Source organism: Gossypium hirsutum, chromosome D05, assembly GCF_007990345.1.
Source record: "Gossypium hirsutum isolate 1008001.06 chromosome D05, Gossypium_hirsutum_v2.1, whole genome shotgun sequence".
NCBI lineage: Eukaryota > Viridiplantae > Streptophyta > Magnoliopsida > Malvales > Malvaceae > Gossypium > Gossypium hirsutum.
The window spans coordinates 66,093,105-66,111,670 of NC_053441.1; the positions used below are offsets into that span (position 1 = coordinate 66,093,105).

At 35.9% G+C, this 18,566-nt stretch overlaps 3 protein-coding genes and 1 pseudogene across 6 annotated transcripts; all 4 read right to left on the reverse strand.

Moving 5' to 3' along the window:
• Positions 1-676: 676 nt before the first annotated feature.
• On the reverse strand, positions 677-6,587 carry LOC107903418 (UDP-glucose iridoid glucosyltransferase). 3 transcript variants are annotated; one of them, XM_041092579.1, is made up of 2 exons: positions 6,064-6,571; positions 677-1,694 (listed from the first exon to the last, which is right to left on the reverse strand). In XM_041092579.1, exons 1-2 carry the CDS (start codon positions 6,554-6,556, stop codon positions 820-822), a joined length of 1,368 nt encoding a protein of 455 aa, XP_040948513.1. In that variant the 5' UTR covers positions 6,557-6,571; the 3' UTR covers positions 677-819. The 3 variants fall into 3 exon arrangements, with proteins under 3 accessions (XP_040948513.1, XP_040948511.1, XP_040948512.1); XM_041092577.1 differs by lacking the exon at positions 6,064-6,571 and adding an exon at positions 2,200-2,754; XM_041092578.1 differs by lacking the exon at positions 677-1,694 and adding an exon at positions 5,015-5,974 and having other exon boundaries at positions 6,064-6,587.
• A 945-nt stretch (positions 6,588-7,532) lies between these two features.
• Positions 7,533-8,571, reverse strand: LOC107902156 (uncharacterized; annotated as a pseudogene).
• A 6,119-nt stretch (positions 8,572-14,690) lies between these two features.
• LOC107903417 (UDP-glucose iridoid glucosyltransferase) lies at positions 14,691-16,342 on the reverse strand. Of its 2 annotated transcripts, none has more exons than XM_016829455.2 (2): positions 15,794-16,342; positions 14,691-15,704 (listed from the first exon to the last, which is right to left on the reverse strand). In XM_016829455.2, exon 2 carries the CDS (start codon positions 15,697-15,699, stop codon positions 14,830-14,832), a length of 870 nt encoding a protein of 289 aa, XP_016684944.2. In that variant the 5' UTR covers positions 15,700-15,704; positions 15,794-16,342; the 3' UTR covers positions 14,691-14,829. The 2 variants fall into 2 exon arrangements, with proteins under 2 accessions (XP_016684944.2, XP_016684945.2); XM_016829456.2 differs by having other exon boundaries at positions 15,803-16,333.
• Positions 16,343-17,002: 660 nt separating this feature from the next.
• On the reverse strand, positions 17,003-18,547 carry LOC107903416 (uncharacterized). The gene has a single exon (XM_016829454.2). It carries the CDS (start codon positions 18,013-18,015, stop codon positions 17,128-17,130), a length of 888 nt encoding a protein of 295 aa, XP_016684943.2. The 5' UTR covers positions 18,016-18,547; the 3' UTR covers positions 17,003-17,127.
• Between the last annotated feature and the right edge of the window lie 19 nt (positions 18,548-18,566).

Genomic DNA, 18,566 nt, shown 5'->3' on the forward strand with positions numbered 1-18,566 from the left:
ATAACAACGCAAAAATACTTTTATTTTAAGGTTTATATCACGATTTTTTTCGATTATTTTAAGTTCCTTTAGGTTTTGCTTTTACAATCTCATCATGAGATTGCGTCAGCTTTTGCCAAAAGTGGCATCTTACGAGACAAAAGGTCTAGAAACGCATGTGTAAGACATTTAAAACTTTTTTTGACCTATTTTGTCACGGGCTAGCGTTAGGTCATTTTTCACATGACTTACATGGATATAGTTTAATTTATCTTCATCTCTTTACAGTTCACCTAAAAGTTATTGTGCCTCTCTAATGGCAAATCATAATGGTATTTGCGTCATAAACGTATCAAGTGTTGGAAAATTTAGAGTTGTGGGCATCACATATATAATAATAGTAATTATATGTTATTGTTTAATATCATAAAAGATCAGCTCAAATTATAAGTAATTTAATTTGGTTAAGGTTTATCGTGGTTTAGTTATTAAATAAAGTATTAGTCAAATATATATAAATACTCTAATAACTAATTTCCAATTGATGATGGGATGATTAGAGATGATTTGATGTAATAAAGTATGCTTCTACATCTAGTTTTGTTTTGGATGATTTGATATAAATCCTAATTAATAAAGTTTTATATTAAATCTTAATTTTAGAGTTATAACAAGTGGTATTCGAAACGCGATCATGTTGAACAATTGAGAACCAACTTATTGTGGAAGAAAAGAAATTAGGGAGAATCCAACCTGCCAATTCTGGTGGGAAATTCATTGGGTATTTGGTCGTGGGGTAATTGCAAAATAGAACTACAAGGATGTTTAATTTCATGTCTCTTAAACTGATATCTGCTTTATTAACCCATTGAAAGAACAACTTGTAGAACCGTCTTCCATAAGACAAAGAGCAGCTTTCTTCTTCAAATCCATAGCTCTGTTTCTGATATCCTTTCCTTCCATATCCACCATTAGTCGTTTTATTGTTCTTACTGTATTCCCTCTTTCTAGATTCTGCAATTCCAAGCCTATTTTCCAAACATTACATATGTAACTTGAGCTCAAGAGTTGGTCGCCAAAGAAAGGTCTGCATAGCATTGGTACCCCTTCACAAATGCTCTCAATGGTTGAATTCCACCCACAGTGGCTCCAAAATCCACCCACTGCAGCATGAGCCAACACTTCCTTTTGAGGTGCCCATTTCACAATGCAACCTCTTTCTCGCACACTCTCCTCAAACCCATTTGGCAAAGATTCAATCCATTCTGAGCCAGAAACCATACCAGGTCTAACCACCCACAGGAAGGGTTGTTTACTGTTGGATAATCCCCAAGCTGTCTCAATTAGTTCTTGCTTATCAATGTTGGCAATGCTACCAAAGCTCACATAAAGGACAGATTTGGGGGCTTGTTTGTTAAGCCAAGAGATGCATTTATCATCTTCAGTCAATAATGAGCAGCAAATGGCTGGAGCTAATTTGTGTAATGGTCCTACAGTGAAAATTGGAGTAGGAAAGTATTGTCTTACCTTTGACAGTGCTTCTAGTTCCAAAAATTCCATCGAGTTCACAATTATAGCTGATGAGAACTTAATCGCATTTGTGAATGCAGCTCTCACCTCCATCATCGCTTGAGTCGGATTCTGTACTATTAATGCTCGTAAGCGTTGAAGCTGCAGAGCTTGAAGCTCTGGTGATTCAGTTCCAGACATTAATTCTGCAACACAAATTTAACCCACGTATGATCATCATCTATACAACTTAGAGGTGATCATGGGCCGGGCCGAGTCGGGTTTAGGCTGGCTCGAACAAAATTTTAGGTTTGTTTTCTAAGCCCGTGCCCGGCCCGACCCAGAATATAGGCCTAAATTTTTTTTCAAGTTCGGCCCGAAAAAAAATTGTTAAGTTCGAACTCAGTCTGGCCTAAACCATATTAAATTTTATAAAAAAAATATTTAATATATATATTTGATTAAAAAATATATTTGATTAAAAATAAAATATATATATTTAATATATACTTCGGGCCGGGTTGGGCCCGGACTAAAAAATTCTTACCCAAAACACGGGCCTCTTTTTTCACTCAAACTCATATTTCGAGCCTTTATTTTTATTCGAAACCTCTCATTTTCGGGTAAGCTGTCGGGCCGGACCGAGCCGCCCAACCCATGATCACCTCTAATAGAACTTGTTGCAACAAAATATTAAAGTGGTATGTATACCTTTCTCACCAAGTTGAGGAAGTACCGGAAATAATAGCATTGTTGTAGCCGAACTTGTACGCAAAGTTATCCCGGGTATCCCCAGTTCGTTGACTATAGTTTGAGCACAAAACATGAGTGTATCATAGATGACTGCAGCAATATGGTGATGAGAGTGAAAAATGTTTTCGAGGCATTTTTGTAATGGTGCTGCACAGTTTTTGTTGAGACTCTGGAATGAACCTGCAACATCTACATTTGAGACTAGAGATTCCTTGAGCTTATCTGCAAGGTCTTCATCTGAGAGTTGAGATTCCTTGATCTTATCTGGTACGGATACGAAGGTGAATTCGGGGTGGTTTGAAGGGTTAAGAGAGTTCAATTCAGGGTGAACTATAGTGATCGAGAAGCCCTTTGAGTGCAAGATAGTAGCTAGCTGGAGCATGGGAGTTAAGTGGCCTTGGAAGGGTGCCATAACAAGCACCAAATGACCGGATTTCTGTTGTTTCTCCATTTTTGTTCTCTCTTTCTCTGGACTTACTGGTGGAGGACTCGAAGACTAATGGAATCAATAAATAAAAAGAGATTAGATCTTAAAAACTAATTGTTCCTTTGCTTCTGGAAAAGGTGTCAATCAGAACACCAAATTTGACCCTTACTTTTGTCAAAAATGGCTGCTTTAGTCTTTGTTTGAGTGGAAAATAAACCGGAACATCAATTCGAGTAGGAAATTTACGAAAATATTTTTTTATTTATCTTTTATTTTTGAAACCAAAATTTTATTTTAATATAATATTTATATTTTAATTCTTTTATGCATGCTTTATTATTTTCATCTGTTGTATATATTGATAATATTATTAATTGAGTTTATGTTACAAGTAGACCTATTCATGGGTCGGGCTGGGTAGCCGCCCGATAAGTGGAAGGATTTAGTTCCAAACCAATTGTGGTGCAATTAGAATTCTTGATATGATGTATTAATGTGTTTAAATTTTATTTTACTCACAATTTAATTTATTTTTTATTTTAATATTGTACATATTTCATATGTTATTATTAATTAGTTCCGAACCAATCATTTCATTATTTATTATTGTATATTATTTTTAAAATAACATTTATGTTCTAAGTACGTTGTTTTCACACGTATACGCATATGATAGAATTCTTAATGGATAATAATTTTTATTTAAATTTAATTATAATATATATAAAAAATTATATTTAAATAATAGAATGAATGATCAAGTTGTTTTAAATTAAACAACAAACAATATCTAAATTTTGACCTAATTCATTAACAAAGTCTTGTGCATGCAATTTTACTAAAAATTATAGAGAAGATAAAACATTCATTGAAAAATTGTGTTACTTGGACTTTTTTATTTTATTTAAATTATTCATGATTTTATGTTCAACATATTTTTAGACATAATCGAGATATGATCTTCTAAATATATATATATAAACTTAACATACATTCTTTAGGTCTATATTGAGTTTACATACAAATCCGGACAACATAGATGTAACATATTACTAAACTAGATCATACCAAAACAAATGTTTATAGTTTCCACCGTGAAAGAGAATGATGCCTACTCAGTTTTCCAAGCATATAAAACATAACAAAACTTTGGAACATTTATGTTGCAATCATCATCGTTGTTTATGATTTGAATCCGGTTCACCTGGTATGAAAATAAATAATCCATGGCTTGAACCAGATTTATTATATAACCAGTCATGTACATCTCAGAAAACTTGTACAGGTGTTTTGTCATGTGACTATTTCATTTCCTCTGAACCTCCAATGAAGGTTCATAACTCGAATGATGGTGGTACCGTCTATGGTAACCCACTTTTCGGGATCATCGGAATTGGATAGACAATTCTCGATTATAATGTCGTGTTCTAGTATCCCATCAAATCAATATAGATTTAAAATATGTTCTTCTACTCATCAATGAATACTGATCCATCATAACGATTGTTGAAGTATCGTGTGGAGCTCATTAGCCAGACTTAAAAAAAAAAACTTAACAACCTATTCATTTAGATAAAAGTTTTCAAATAATTTAATAACTATTTTATAACTTTTTAAAGTTGATTAACCAAAGTATAAATTTATTAATAATTTCATGACTTTAGATATATTTTTTTTCTCTCATAACAACACAAAAATACTTTTATTTTCAGGTTTATATCATGATTTGTTTTCGATTATTTTAAGTTATTTCAGGTTTTACTATTACAATCTCATCATGAGATTGCGTCAATTTTTGCCAAAAGTGGCATCTTACGAGAAAAAAGGTCTAAGAACACATATGTAAGACATTTAAAGCTTTTTTGACCTATTTTGTCACGGGCTAGCATTAGGTCCTCTTTCATGGATATAGTTTAATTTATCTTCATCTATTTACAGTTCACCTAAAAGTTATTGTGCCTCTCTAGTGGCAAATCATAATGGTATTTGCGTCATAAACGTATCATATGTTGGAAAATGTGGACATCACATATATAATAATAGTGATTATATGTTATTGTTTAGTATCATAAAAGATCAGCTCAAATTAAAAATGATTTAATTTGGTTAAGATTTATCAATCTTTAGTTATTAAATAAAGTATGAGTCAAATATGTATAGATACATTAATAACTAATTTATAATTGATGATGGGATGATTAGAGATGATTTGATGTAATAAAAAATACTTCTACATCTAATTTTGTTCTTGATGATTTGTCATAGATCCTGATCGATAAAGTTATTTATTAAATTATTGAGAACCAACTTATTGTGGAAGAAAAGAAAGTAGGGAGAATCCAACCTGCCAATTTTCGTGGGAAATTCATTGGGTATTTGGTTGTGGGGTAATTGCAAAATAGAACTACAAGGATGTTTAATTTCATGTCTCTTAAACTGATATCTGCTTTATTAACCCATTGAAAGAACAACTTGTAGAACCGTCTTCCATAAGACGAAGAGCAGCTTTCTTCTTCAAATCCATAGCTCTCTTTCTGATATCCTTTCCTTCCATATCCACCATTAGTCGTTTTATTGTTCTTACTGTATTCCCTCTTTCTAGATTCTGCAACTCCAAGCCTATTTTCCAAACATTACATATGTAATTTGAGTTCAAGAGTTGGTCGCCAAAGAAAGGTCTGCATAGCATTGGTACCCCTTCACAAATGCTCTCAATGGTTGAATTCCACCCACAGTGGCTCCAAAATCCACCCACTGCAGCATGAGCCAACACTTCCTTTTGAGGTGCCCATTTCACAATGCAACCTCTTTCTCCCACACTCTCCTCAAATCCGTTTGGCAAAGATTCAATCCATTCTGAGCCACAAACCATACCAGGTCTAACCACCCACAGGAAGGGTTGTTTACTGTTGGATAATCCCCAAGCTGTCTCAATTAGTTCTTGCTTATCAATGATGGCAATGCTACCAAAGCTCACATAGATGACAGATTTGGGGGCTTGTTTGTTAAGCCAAGAGATGCATTTATCATCTTCGGTCAATAATGAGCAGCAAATGGCTGGAGCTAATTTGTGTAATGGTCCTACAGTGAAAATTGGAGTAGGAAAGTATTGTCTTACCTTTGACAGTGCATCTAGTTCCAAAAATTCCATTGAGTTCACAATTATAGCTGATGAGAACTTAATCGCATTTGTGAATGCAGCTCTCACCTCCATCATCGCTTGAGTCGGATTCTGTACTATTAATGCTCGTAAGCGTTGAAGCTGAAGAGCTTGAAGCTCGGGTGATTCAATTCCAGACATTAATTCTGCAACACAAATTTAACCCAGACCAAAATTACGTATGATCATCATGTATACAACTTGTTGCAACCAAATATTAAAGTGTTATGTATACCTTTCTCACCAAGTTGAGGAAGTACCGAAAATAATAGCATTGTTGTAGCCGAACTTGTACGCAAAGTTATCCCGGGTATCCCCAGTTCGTTGACTATAGTTTGAGCACAAAACATGAGTGTATCATAGATGACTGCAGCAATATGGTGATGAGAGTGCAAAATGTTTTCGAGGCATTTTTGTAATGGTGCTGCACAGTTTTTGTGGAGACTCTGCAAGGAACCTGCAACATCTACATTTGAGACTAGAGATTCCTTGAGCTTATCTGCAAGGTCTTCATCTGAGAGTTGAGATTCCTTGATCTTATCTGGTATGGATACGAAGGTGAATTCGGGGTGGTTTGAAGGGTTAAGAGAATTCAATTCAGGGTGAACTATAGTGATTGAGAAGCCCTTCGAGTGCAAGATAGTAGCTAGCTGGAGCATGGAAGTTAAGTGGCCTTGGAAGGGTGCCATAACAAGCACCAAATGACCGGATTTCTGTTGTTCCTCCATTTTTGTTCTCTCTTTCTCTGGACTTACTGGTGGAGGACTCGAAGGCTAATGGAGTCAATAAATAAAAAGAGATTAGATATTAAAAAATGAATTTTTCCTTTGCTTCTTGAAAAGGTGTCAATCACAACACCAAATACCCTTAATTTTTCAAAAAAAAGAGGCTGCTTTAGTCTTTGTTTGAGTGGAAAATAAACTGGATAATGTCAAAATCAATCAAACATCATTAGGAAATTTACGAAAATATTTTTTTATAATCTTTTCATTTTTGAGACCAAAATTTTATTTTAATATAAGATTTATATTTTAATTTTTTTATGCATGCTTTATTATCTTCATCTGTTGTATATATTAATAATATTATTAATTGAGTTTATGTTGCAAGTAGAGCTGTTCACGGGTCGGGCTGGATAGCCGGCCGATAGGTTGAAGGATTTAGTTCCAAACCAATTGTGGTGCAATTAGAATTGTTGATATGATGTATTAACGTGTTTAAATTTTATTTTATTCACAATTTAATTTATTTTTATTTTAATGTTGTACATATTTCGTAGGTTTTTGTTAATTAGTTCCAAACCAATCATTTCATTAATTATTGTATATTATTTTGAAACTAACATTTATGTTCTAAGTACTTTGTTTTCGCACGTATACGCATATGATAGAATTTTTCATGAATAATAATTTTTATTTAAATTTAATTATAAAATATATAAAAAATTATATTTAAATAATAGAATGAATGATCAAGTTGTTTTAAATTAAACAACAACCAATATCTAAGTTTTGATCTAATTCATTAACAAAGTATTGTGCAAGCAATTTTACAAAAAATTACAGAGAAGATAAAACAATCATTGAAAAATTGTGTTACTTGTACTTTTTATTTTATTTAAATTACCCATGATTTTAAGTTCAACATATTTTTAGACATAATCGAGATATGATCTTATAAATATATATATTAAAAAACTTAACATACACTCATTAGGTCTATATTGAGTTCACATACAAATCCGGACAACATAGATGTAACATACAATTACTAAACTAGACCAAACCAAAACAAATGTTTATAGTTTCCACCGTGAAAGAGAATGATGCCTACTCAGTTTTCCAAGCATATAAAACATAACAAAACTTTGGAATATTTATGTTGCAATCATCATCACTGTTGATGATAGAGTTTGAATCCGGTTTACCTGGTATGAAAATAAATAATCCATGGCTTGAACTGGATTTATTATATAACCAGTCATGTACATCCCAGAAAATTTGTATAGGTGTTTTGTTAACTGTGACTATTTCATTTCCTCTGAACCTCCAATGAAGGTTCATAACTCGAATGATGGTGGTACCGTCTATGGTAACCCACATTTCGGGATCATCGGGATCGGATAGACAGTTCTCGATTATAATGTCGTGTTCTTGTATCCCTTCACCAAGTTTGGTCTTGGAACAAAAGAGTCTTTTCCCACAAATATGCTCTTGCTTGCACAACAAGTTAGGGTCTATCCAGGAAAGTTTTTTCTTGGTTCTTTTTAAAGCATCTTTTTTCATGTCACCTATAACTAATACCACTTTTTCATCACACACCATTGCTACATAATAGTCTGAGCAAGGCTCGGGGCTAGCATTGAACTTCGTTTCTCGAAAATCCCAATAAATATCGACCCTTTCGCCATCTATTTTGATGTTTTTCAGACCTTTTTTTCCCCAAAATTGCCATCCATTTAAATCAATCTTGCAGGTATTATGGCTTTGATCATCACAAGGACTTTTTACACTTATAGCAAACGAATGGCTAACGGGCTTTTGCACCATGTAGCCGTTACTTTGCGGTACAAGTCCCCAATATTGGCACCGTAGATAGAGGTGACTGAACATTGTGCAGCATTATCCGTTGTTACCTGATTCTCCTTCTGTTTCCCCGTTGATGGCGGTGGCCTTGGAACATTAGGTAATGCAGCTCCCTCGAGATTTTTTAACATTGTTGAGGCCCTCGGCACAACGGTGTTTCAAACTTGCAGCTGTTAGCAAATGCTCTGGCTATATTGAATACTGATCTATCATAACGATGGTTGAAGTATCGTGTAGAGCTCGCTAGCCAGACTTTAAAAAAAACTTAACAACCTGTTCATTTAGATAAAAGTTTTCAAATAATTTAATAACTATTTTATAATTTTTTAAAGTTGATTAACCAAAGTATAAATTTATTAATAATTTAATGACTTTAGATATAGTTTTTTTCTCTCATAACAACACAAAAATATTTTTATTTTAAGGTTTATATCACGATTTGTTTTTAATTATTTCAAGTTCTTTCAGGTTTTGCTTTTACAATCTCATCATGAGATTGTGTCAACTTTTTCCAAAAGCGACATCTTATGAGACAAAAAGTCTAGGAACACATATGTAAGACATTTAAAGCTTTTTTGACCTATCTTGTCACGGGCTAGCATTAGGTCCTCTTTTGCATAACTTACATGAATATAGTTTAATTTATCTTCATCTCTTTACAGTTCACCTAAAAGTTATTATGCCTCTCTAATGGCAAATCATAATGGTATTTGCGTCATAAACGTACCAAGTGTTGGAAAATGTAGACATCACATATATAATAATAGTAATTATAAGTTATTGTTTAGTATCATAAAAGATCAGCTCAAATTAAAAATAATTTAATTTGGTTAATGTTTATCAGGCTTTAGTTATTAAATAAACTATAAGCCAAATATGTATAGATACATTAATAACTAATTTATAATTGATGATGGGATGATTTGATGTAATAAAGTACGCTTCTACATCTAATTTTGTTCTTGATGATTTGACATAGATCCTGATTAATAAAGTTATATATTAAATTATTGAGAACCAACTTATTGTGGAAGAAAAGAAAGTAGGGAGAATCCAACCTGCCAATTTTCGTGGAAAATTCATTGGGTATTTGTTTGTGGGGTAATTGCAAAATAGAACTACAAGGATGTTTAATTTCATGTCTCTTTGATGAAGTTGGCCAGCATGCTGCCACACCAGCCAACATGCAGACCATGAAGATCGAGCAAGGCAGAAGCTACTGCAGCAAGCTTAAATTGATCTAGTTTTGTTCATTTTGTAATGTTTAGTTAATGAAATGTATCTTAGTTCATTTTCAACTATGTTAGGTTGATGATTGATGTAATTTGCTGATTGATGAGCTGTTTATTCAGCTTTGCTTGTATGTACAAGTTAATTACTTCAAGTTTCAATGCTTAGTGGTGCTAGGTAACCATTAGGTAAACATTTTGCTAATTTTGACAAGCTTAGTGCTTGGTTTATGTATTGGCATTATGCCATTGCTCATTTTTATGAATGAAATCAGAATTTTTTCATCAATAATCTCTTCATTTTCTTATTTTTCTTCCTTATTTTTACTTGAAACAAGTTGTTTGCTCAGCAAGTATCGAGGTTTGTTGCACAAGACACAAGCTGAGCTTGTCTGCTTCTGTTCTAAACCCAACAATTGGTATCTAGAACTGTATTCTTAGAGGACCTGTTGTAGTTCAAATACCAGAAACCTATGGTTTCATCAAGTTTTTCACCAGCTGTACCACAAGTCTTCAATGGAGAAGGCTATCATATATGGGTGGTCAAAATGAAGACCTACCTGCAGGCTTTCGATCTATAGGAGGTGGTCAATTTAGATATTGAACTAGAGCCACTTAGAGCCAATCCAATAGTGGCTCAGATCAAGCAACATGCTGATGAGAGGACCAAGAGGCACAAGGCCATGTCTTGCATCCAGAACTTAGTGTCAGATGTGATTTTCACAAGGATTATGGCCTGTGAAACACCAAAGCAGGCCTGAGACAAGTTGCAAGAGGAGTTTCAAGGGACAGAGAGGACAAGGCAGCAACAATTGTTGAACTTGAGGAGAGACTTTGAGAATTTGAAGATGAAGGAAGAAAAAACTGTCAAGCAGTATTTTGACAGGATTATGGCTGTGGTAAACAGCATAAAGCTCCTTGGTGAGCAGTTCAGTGAAGCAAAGATAATGGAGAATGTGATTTCAACCTTACCAGAGAGGTATGAGGCAAAAATCTCATCTCTCGAAGACTCAAGGGATCTGACCAGTATTCCCTTAACAGAGCTCATTAATGCTCTATATGCACCAGAGCAGAGAAGAGCTAGCAAGGCAGCAACAATTGTTGAACTTGAGGAGAGACTTTGAGAATTTGAAGATGAAGGAAGAAGAAACTGTCAAGCAGTATTTTGACAGGATTATGGCTGTGGTAAACAACATAAAGCTCATTGGTGAGCAGTTCAGTGAAGCAAAGATAGTGGAGAAGGTGATTTCAACCTTACCAGAGAGGTATGAGGCAAAAATCTCATCTCTCGAAGACTCAAGGGATCTGACCAGCATTCCCTTAACAGAGCTCATTAATGCTCTATATGCACAAGAGCAGAGAAGAGCTAACAGACTGGAGAAGCACCAAGAAGGTGCCTTTCAGGCAAAGACCAATACTGCCTACAAAGGCAAGAAAACCTGGAAAAACAGGCCTAAGCCTGATACTACAAGAAGCAGTGACTAACCTTACAGATATTGCAAAAGGATTGGTCATCCAGAAGAAAAATGCTGGTTTCGACCAGATGCCTTGTGTCAACATTGCAAGAAGAAGGGACATGTTGAAAGGGTCTGCAAAAGCAAGGGCAAACCAAGGCAAAATCAATCTCAACAGATGAAAGTTGAGGCTCGAGTAGCCAAGGAAGACAGTGACCAAGAGGAGCAAGTCTTTGCTGTGTCATGCTCATTTGCTCAGGAAAGGCTCTCAAATGGTTGGCTCCTAGACAGTGGATGCACCAATCACATGACACCAGATGCTGCAATCTTCAAGTCATTGGACAGAAGCTGCAGAACCAAAGTGAAAATTGGTAATGGCCACTTTATAAAAGCAGAAGGCAAGGGTGATGTGCTGATAAGCACTCCCACAGGTGCCAAAGTGATTTCAAATGTGCTCTTGGTGCCTGAGATTGACAGAAACCTGTTTAGCATAGCTCAATTGCTAGAGAAAGGCTACTCTGTAATGTTCAAGGACAAGCCATGCCAGATCAGTGATCCAAGTGAATCCAAGCTCATGGCAGTCACTATGGCTGACAAGAGCTTTGTGATTGATTGGACAAAGGACTCAGACACTGCCTATACAGCCATAGCAGATGAATCCAAGCTTTGGCATCAAGGACTTGGACATGCCAATTATAAATCAATGGACCAATTAAGCAGAAATGGTTTGGCTGAACATTTCATCAGCTTAGTTCAAAACCAGGAGGTTTGTGAAATATGTCAGCTAAGGAAGCAGGCCAGACTTCCATTTCCCTCGAATCAGGCCTGGAGAGCCTCTGAAAAACTACAACTGGTGCACACTGATGTGTGTGGTCCCATGAAGACTGAGTCACTAAGTGGAAACAAGTATTTCACACTGTTTATTGATGATTTTTCAAGATTTTGCTGGATTTACTTTTTGAAACAGAAATCAGAGGTGGCCTTTGTGCTTTGGAAGTTTAAAGCTACTGCTGAGACTGAAACAGGCTGCAAGTTGAAGATCTTAAGGTCAGATAATGGGACTGGGTATACTTCAGCTCAGTTCCAAGCCTTTTGTGATAAGGCAGGCATTAAACATCAACTAACCAACACTTATACACCCCAGAAAAATGGTGTAAGTGAGAGAAATAACAGGAACTTGTTGGATATGGCTAGGTGCTTGATGATTCAGAAGAATCTGCCCAAGACTCTGTGGGCTGAGGCAGTTAACACTGCAGCCTACATTCAAAATAGACTTCCAACCAAGGCTTTGGCACTGAAGACACTATTCGAGGCTTGGTTTGGATTCAAGCCATCACTGGCTCATCTAAAGGTCTTTGGATGCATTTGTTATGCACATGTACCTGCTGTTAAAAGGGACAAGCTGTCTGAAAGGGCTCTACCTGGTGTTTTGGTGGGCTACAACACAGTCAAGAAGGGTTATAGGATCTTAGATCCTTTAGCAAACAAAGTGTCAGTGAGTAGGGATGTTGTGTTTGATGAGAGACTATGCTAGAACTGGGAAAGGAATCAACCTGAGCCAGTTTCTGAAGATCTGGCTACTGATCAAGCTAAAACAGACCAAAATGGTCTTAAAATAGACATTGATGATGAACCAGTCAGGGGTACTAAACCATTGGCTGAGATTTATGAAAGGGATCATGTTTTTACAGCTGAACCAAGTAGTTTTGAAGAGGCTGAAGCTCAGCAAGAGTGGAAGCAAGTAATGGTTGAGGAGATCAGCATGATTGAAAAGAACCAGACTTGGGAATTGGTTGAAAGACCAGTCAAAAGGAAGGTTATTGGAGTAAAATGGGTGTATAAAGCCAAGCAAAATGCTGATGGAAGCTTGAACAAGTTGAAAGCAAGGCTAGTTGTCAAGGGGTTCAGCCAGAAATATAGCCTAGACTAGTTGGAGACCTTTGCACTAGTGGCCAGGCTTGACACCATTAGGCTACTGATTGCTTTAGCAGTACAAAAGCAGTGGAAGATTCACCAGCTTGATGTGAAGTCAGCTTTTCTCAATGGATTTCTTGAGGAAGATATCTACGTTGAACAACCACAGGGGTTTGAGATAGCTGGAAATTAGCACATGGTGTACAAGCTAAAAAAGGCATTGTATGGGTTAAAATAGGCTCCAAGGGCCTGGTACAGCAGGATAGATGGCTACTTGGTTGATTTGGGATTCGACAGGAGCAAGAGTGAGTCAACATTGTATGTTAAGAAGGAAGGAACACAAACACAGCTCGTTGTGTCTTTGTATGTTGATGACCTGCTGGTGACAGGAGGAGATCAAGCTATGTTGGTCGATTTCAAGACTAAGATGCATGACATGTTTGAAATGTCTGATTTAGGAAGAATGTCCTATTTTCTTGGAATGGAGGTGTGCCAAACATAGAATGGGATATTTCTGAGTCAGAAAAGTTTTGCCTTAAAGATTTTAACCAAGTTCTCCATGCAAAACAGCAAAGCAACAAGGACTCCTGTTGCTGTTGGAGAAAAACTATCGAGCCAAGGTGATTTTGAGAAGGTTTGTGAAACAACCTACAGAAGTCTAGTTGGTTGTTTGTTGTATTTAACAGCTACCAAACCTAATATCTTGCATGCTATGAGCTTGCTCTCAAGATTCTTACATTGAAGTAATGAAAAGCATTTTCAAGCTGTAAAGAGAGTGCTGAGATATGTTAAAGGCACTGTGAATTATGGCTTAATGTATAACAAGGCTGAAAACTTGAAGCTAATCGGCTACACAGACAGTGACTGGGGTGGCTCGATTGATGACATGAAAAGCACCTCAAGGTATGCATTCAATCTTAGTTCAGCTATGTTTAGTTGGAGTTCAAAGAAACAAACTGTGGTGGCTCAATCCACTGCTGAAGCAAAGTATGTGGCAACAACAAGTGCTGTCAACCAAGCCATTTGGCTAAGAAAGATCATGGCTGACTTAAATGTGCATCAAAGGGAAGCAACAGAGATCTTTTGTGACAATCAATCTGCTGTTGCAATTGCAAAGAATCCAGTGTTCCATGGAAGAACTAAGCATTTCAGCATTAAATTGCATGTAGTTAGAGAAATGGAACAAGCACAGGAGGAGAAACTGATTCATTGCAATTCAGAGGATCAGCTTGCTGACATCTTTGCTAAAGCCCTTAATGCAACTAGATTTGAGCATTTAAGGGAGAAACTAGGAGTTTGCAGCATGCTCTCCAAGGAGGAGTGATGAAGTTGGCCAGCATGCTGCCATACCAGCCAACATGCAGACCATGAGGATCGAGCAAGGCAGAAGCTACCGCAGCAAGCTCAAATTGATCTAGTTTTGTTCATTTTGTAATGTTTAGTTAATGAAATGTATCTTAGTTCATTTTCAACTATGTTAGGTTGATGATTGATGTAATTTGCTGATTGATGAGCTGTTTATTCAGCTTTGCTTGTATGTACAAGTTAATTACTTCAAGTTTCAATGCTTAGTGGTGTTAGGTAACCATTAGGTAAACATTTTGCTGATTTTGACAAGCTTAGTGCTTGGTTTATGTATTGGCATTATGCCATTGCTCATTTCTATGAATGAAATCAGAATTTGTTCATCAATACTCTCTTCATTTTCTTGTTTTTCTTCCTTATTTTTACTTGAAACAAGTTGTTTGCTCAGCAAGTATCAAGGCTTGCTGCACAAGACACAAGCTGAGCTTGTTCTTCTGTTCTAAACCCAACACTCTTAAACTGATATCTGCTTTATTAACCCATTGAAAGAACAAGTTGTAGAACCGTCTTCCATAAGACAAAGAGCAGCTTTCTTCTTCAAATCCATAGCTCTCTTTCTGATATCCTTTCCTTCCATTTCCACCATTAGTCGTTTTATTGTTCTTACTGTATTCCCTCTTTCTAGATTCTGCAATTCCAAGCCTATTTTCCAAACATTACATATGTAACTTGTGTTCAAGAGTTGGTCGCCAAAGAAAGGTCTACATAGCATTGGTACCCCTTCACAAATGCTCTCAATGGTTGAATTCCACCCACAGTGGCTCCAAAATCCACCCACTGCAGCATGAGCCAACACTTCCTTTTGAGGTGCCCATTTCACAATGCAACCTCTTTCTCCCACACTCTCCTCAAACCCATTTGGCAAAGATTCAATCCATTCAGAGCCACAAACCATACCAGGTCTAACCACCCACAGGAAGGGTTGTTTACTGTTGGATAATCCCCAAGCTGTCTCAATTAGTTCTTGCTTATCAATGTTGGCAATACTACCAAAGCTCACATAGATGACAGATTTGGGGGCTTGTTTGTTAAGCCAAGAGATGCATTTATCATCTTCAGTCAATAATGAGCCGCAAATGGCTGGAGCTAATTTGTGTAATGGTCCTACAGTGAAAATTGGAGTAGGAAAGTATTGTCTTACCTTTGACAGTGCTTCTAGTTCCAAAAATTCCATCGAGTTCACAATTATAGCTGATGAGAACTTAATCATATTTGTGAATGCAGCCCTCACCTCCATCATCGCTTGAGTCGGATTCTGTACTATTAATGCTCGTAAGCGTTGAAGCTGCAGAGCTTGAAGCTCTGGTGATTCAATTCCAGACATTAATTCTGCAACACAAATTTAACCCAGACCAAGATTACGTATGATCATCATGTATACAACTTGTTGCAACCAAATATTAAAGTGGTATGTACACCTTTCTCACCAAGTTGAGGAAGTACCGGAAATAATAGCAATGTTGTAGCCGAACTTGTACGCAAAGTTATACCGGGTATCCCCAGTTCGTTGACTATAGTTTGAGCACAAAATATGAGTGCGTCAAAAATGACTGCAGCAATATGGTGATGAGAGTGCAAAATGTTTTCGAGGCATTTTTGTAATGGTGCTGCACAGTTTTTGTTGAGACTCTGCAAGGAACCTGCAACATCTTCAGTTGAGACTAGAGAATTCTTGAGCTTATCTGCAAGGTCTTCATCTGAGAGTTGAGATTCCTTGATCTTATCTGGTATGGATACGAAGGTGAATTCGGGGTGGTTTCAAGGGTTAAGAGAGTTCAATTCAGGGTGAACTATAGTGATTGAGAAGCCCTTTGAGTGCAAGATAGTAGCTAGCTGGAGCATGGGAGTTGAGTGGCCTTGGAAGCGTGCCATAACAAGCACCAAATGACCGGATTTCTCTTGTTTCTCCATTTTTGTTCTCTCTTTCTCTGGACTTACTGGTGGAGGACTCGAAGGCTAATGGAGTCAATAAATAAAAAGAGATTAGATATTAAAAACTAATTTTTCCTAGACACCAAATTTGACCCTTACTTTTTCAAAAAAAGCCTGCTGTAGTCAATAAATAAATTCGATTAGGAAATTTAAGAAAATATTTTTCTATAATCTTTTTATTTTTGAAACCAAAATTTTATTTTAATAGAATATTTATATTTTAATTTTTTTATGCATACTTTATTATCTTCATCCTTTTTTATCTTCATCTGTAGTATATATTGATAATATTTTTGATTGAGTTTATGTTATAAGTAGACCTATTCACGGGTCGGGCTAGGTAGCCCGCTCGATAAGTGGAAGGATTTAGTTCCAAACCAATTGTGGTGCAATTAGAATTCTTGATATGATGTATTAACGTGTTTAAATTTCATTTTACTCACAATTTAATTTATTTTTTTATTTTAATGTTGTACATATTTCATTTGTTATTATTAATTAGTTCAAAACCAAGTATTTCATTATTTATTGTATATTATTTTGAAACTAACATTTATGTTCTAAGTACTTTGTTTTCGCACGTATACGCATGTGATAGAATTTTTAATTAAATTACCCATGATTTTAAGTTCAACATATTTTTAGACATAATCGAGATATGATCTTATAAATATATATATTAAAAAAACTTAACATACACTCATTAGGTCTATATTGAGTTCACATACAAATCCGGACAACATAGATGTAACATACAATTACTAAACTAGACCAAACCAAAACAAATGTTTATAGTTTCCACCGTGAAAGAGAATGATGCCTACTCAGTTTTCCAAGCATATAAAACATAACAAAACTTTGGAATATTTATGTTGCAATCATCATCACTGTTGATGATAGAGTTTGAATCCGGTTCACCTGGTATGAAAATAAATAATCCATGGCTTGAACTGGATTTATTATATAACCAGTCATGTACATCCCAGAAAATTTGTATAGGTGTTTTGTTAACTGTGACTATTTCATTTCCTCTGAACCTCCAATGAAGGTTCATAACTCGAATGATGGTGGTACCGTCTATGGTAACCCACATTTCGGGATCATCGGGATCGGATAGACAGTTCTCGATTATAATGTCGTGTTCTTGTATCCCTTCACCAAGTTTGGTCTTGGAACAAAAGAGTCTTTTCCCACAAATATGCTCTTGCTTGCACAACAAGTTAGGGTCTATCAAGGAAAGTTTTTTCTTGGTTCTTTTTAAAGCATCTTTTTTCATGTCACCTATAACTAATACCACTTTTTCATCACACACCATTGCTACATAATAGTCTGAGCAAGGCTCGGGGCTAGCATTGAACTTCGTTTCTCGAAAATCCCAATAAATATCGACCCTTTCGCCATCTATTTCGATGTTTTTCAGACCTTTTTTTCCCCAAAATTGCCATCCATTTAAATCAATCTTGCAGGTATTATGGCTTTGATCATCACAAGGACTTTCTACACTTATAGCAAACGAATGGCTAACCGGGCTTTTGCACCATGTAGCCGTTACTTTGCGGTACAAGTCCCCAATATTGGCACCGTAGATAGAGGTGACTGAACATTGTGCAGCATTATCCGTTGTTACCTGATTCTCCTTCTGTTTCCCCGTTGATGGCGGTGGCCTTGGAACATTAGGTAATGCAGCTCCCTTGAGATTTTTTAACATTGTTGAGGCCCTCGGCACAATGGTGTTTCAAACTTGCAGCTGTTAGCAAATGCTCTGGCTATACCCGATATGATCCAAATCTACTTTCTTTTCTGCATGAAGTGGATGAGACATTTAGCCTCAAATGTTGCATGAATGTGAGATATGCATCTAAAATAGGCTATTCTGAGAAAGCTGAAAGCCTAAAACTGACCATATACTAGAAGATAATATATTGAAACCGATACGTATTAATGGATTGAAAATTTGCAGATATATGAGTTGAAGAAATGGTTCCATGCTAATGGTTTCGGAGTTAGTAACAATGGAAGTTTAACTTCGCAAATTTTACATCTAAACTGAGGTTGTCAATGTTTATCAATCTTAAACAGAAAATTTTCTGGTTTTTCTCTACCATTACTATTTATAGACCTTTGAACAAGTTTTTTAAAAGCCATCTAAATCAATGTCTAAATTTAGGCAATACTTAAAAACAGTAGTGTACAAGATTGTCTGCAAAAAAACAATGGATGAAAAATAAGTTATCTGGTATTTGGTTTGAAAAATATATG

Coding starts and splice junctions, on each gene's coding strand:
- LOC107903418 (XM_041092579.1), bottom strand. CDS start 6,556: ATGGAGGAACAACAGAAATCCGGTCATTTGGTGCTTGTTATGGCACCC. Junction 1,695..6,063: donor TCCTCAACTTGGTGAGAAAG/GTATACATAACA, acceptor TTTGTGTTGCAG/AATTAATGTCTGGAACTGAA.
- LOC107903416 (XM_016829454.2), bottom strand. CDS start 18,015: ATGTTAAAAAATCTCAAGGGAGCTGCATTACCTAATGTTCCAAGGCCA.
- LOC107903417 (XM_016829455.2), bottom strand. CDS start 15,699: ATGTCTGGAATTGAATCACCAGAGCTTCAAGCTCTGCAGCTTCAACGC.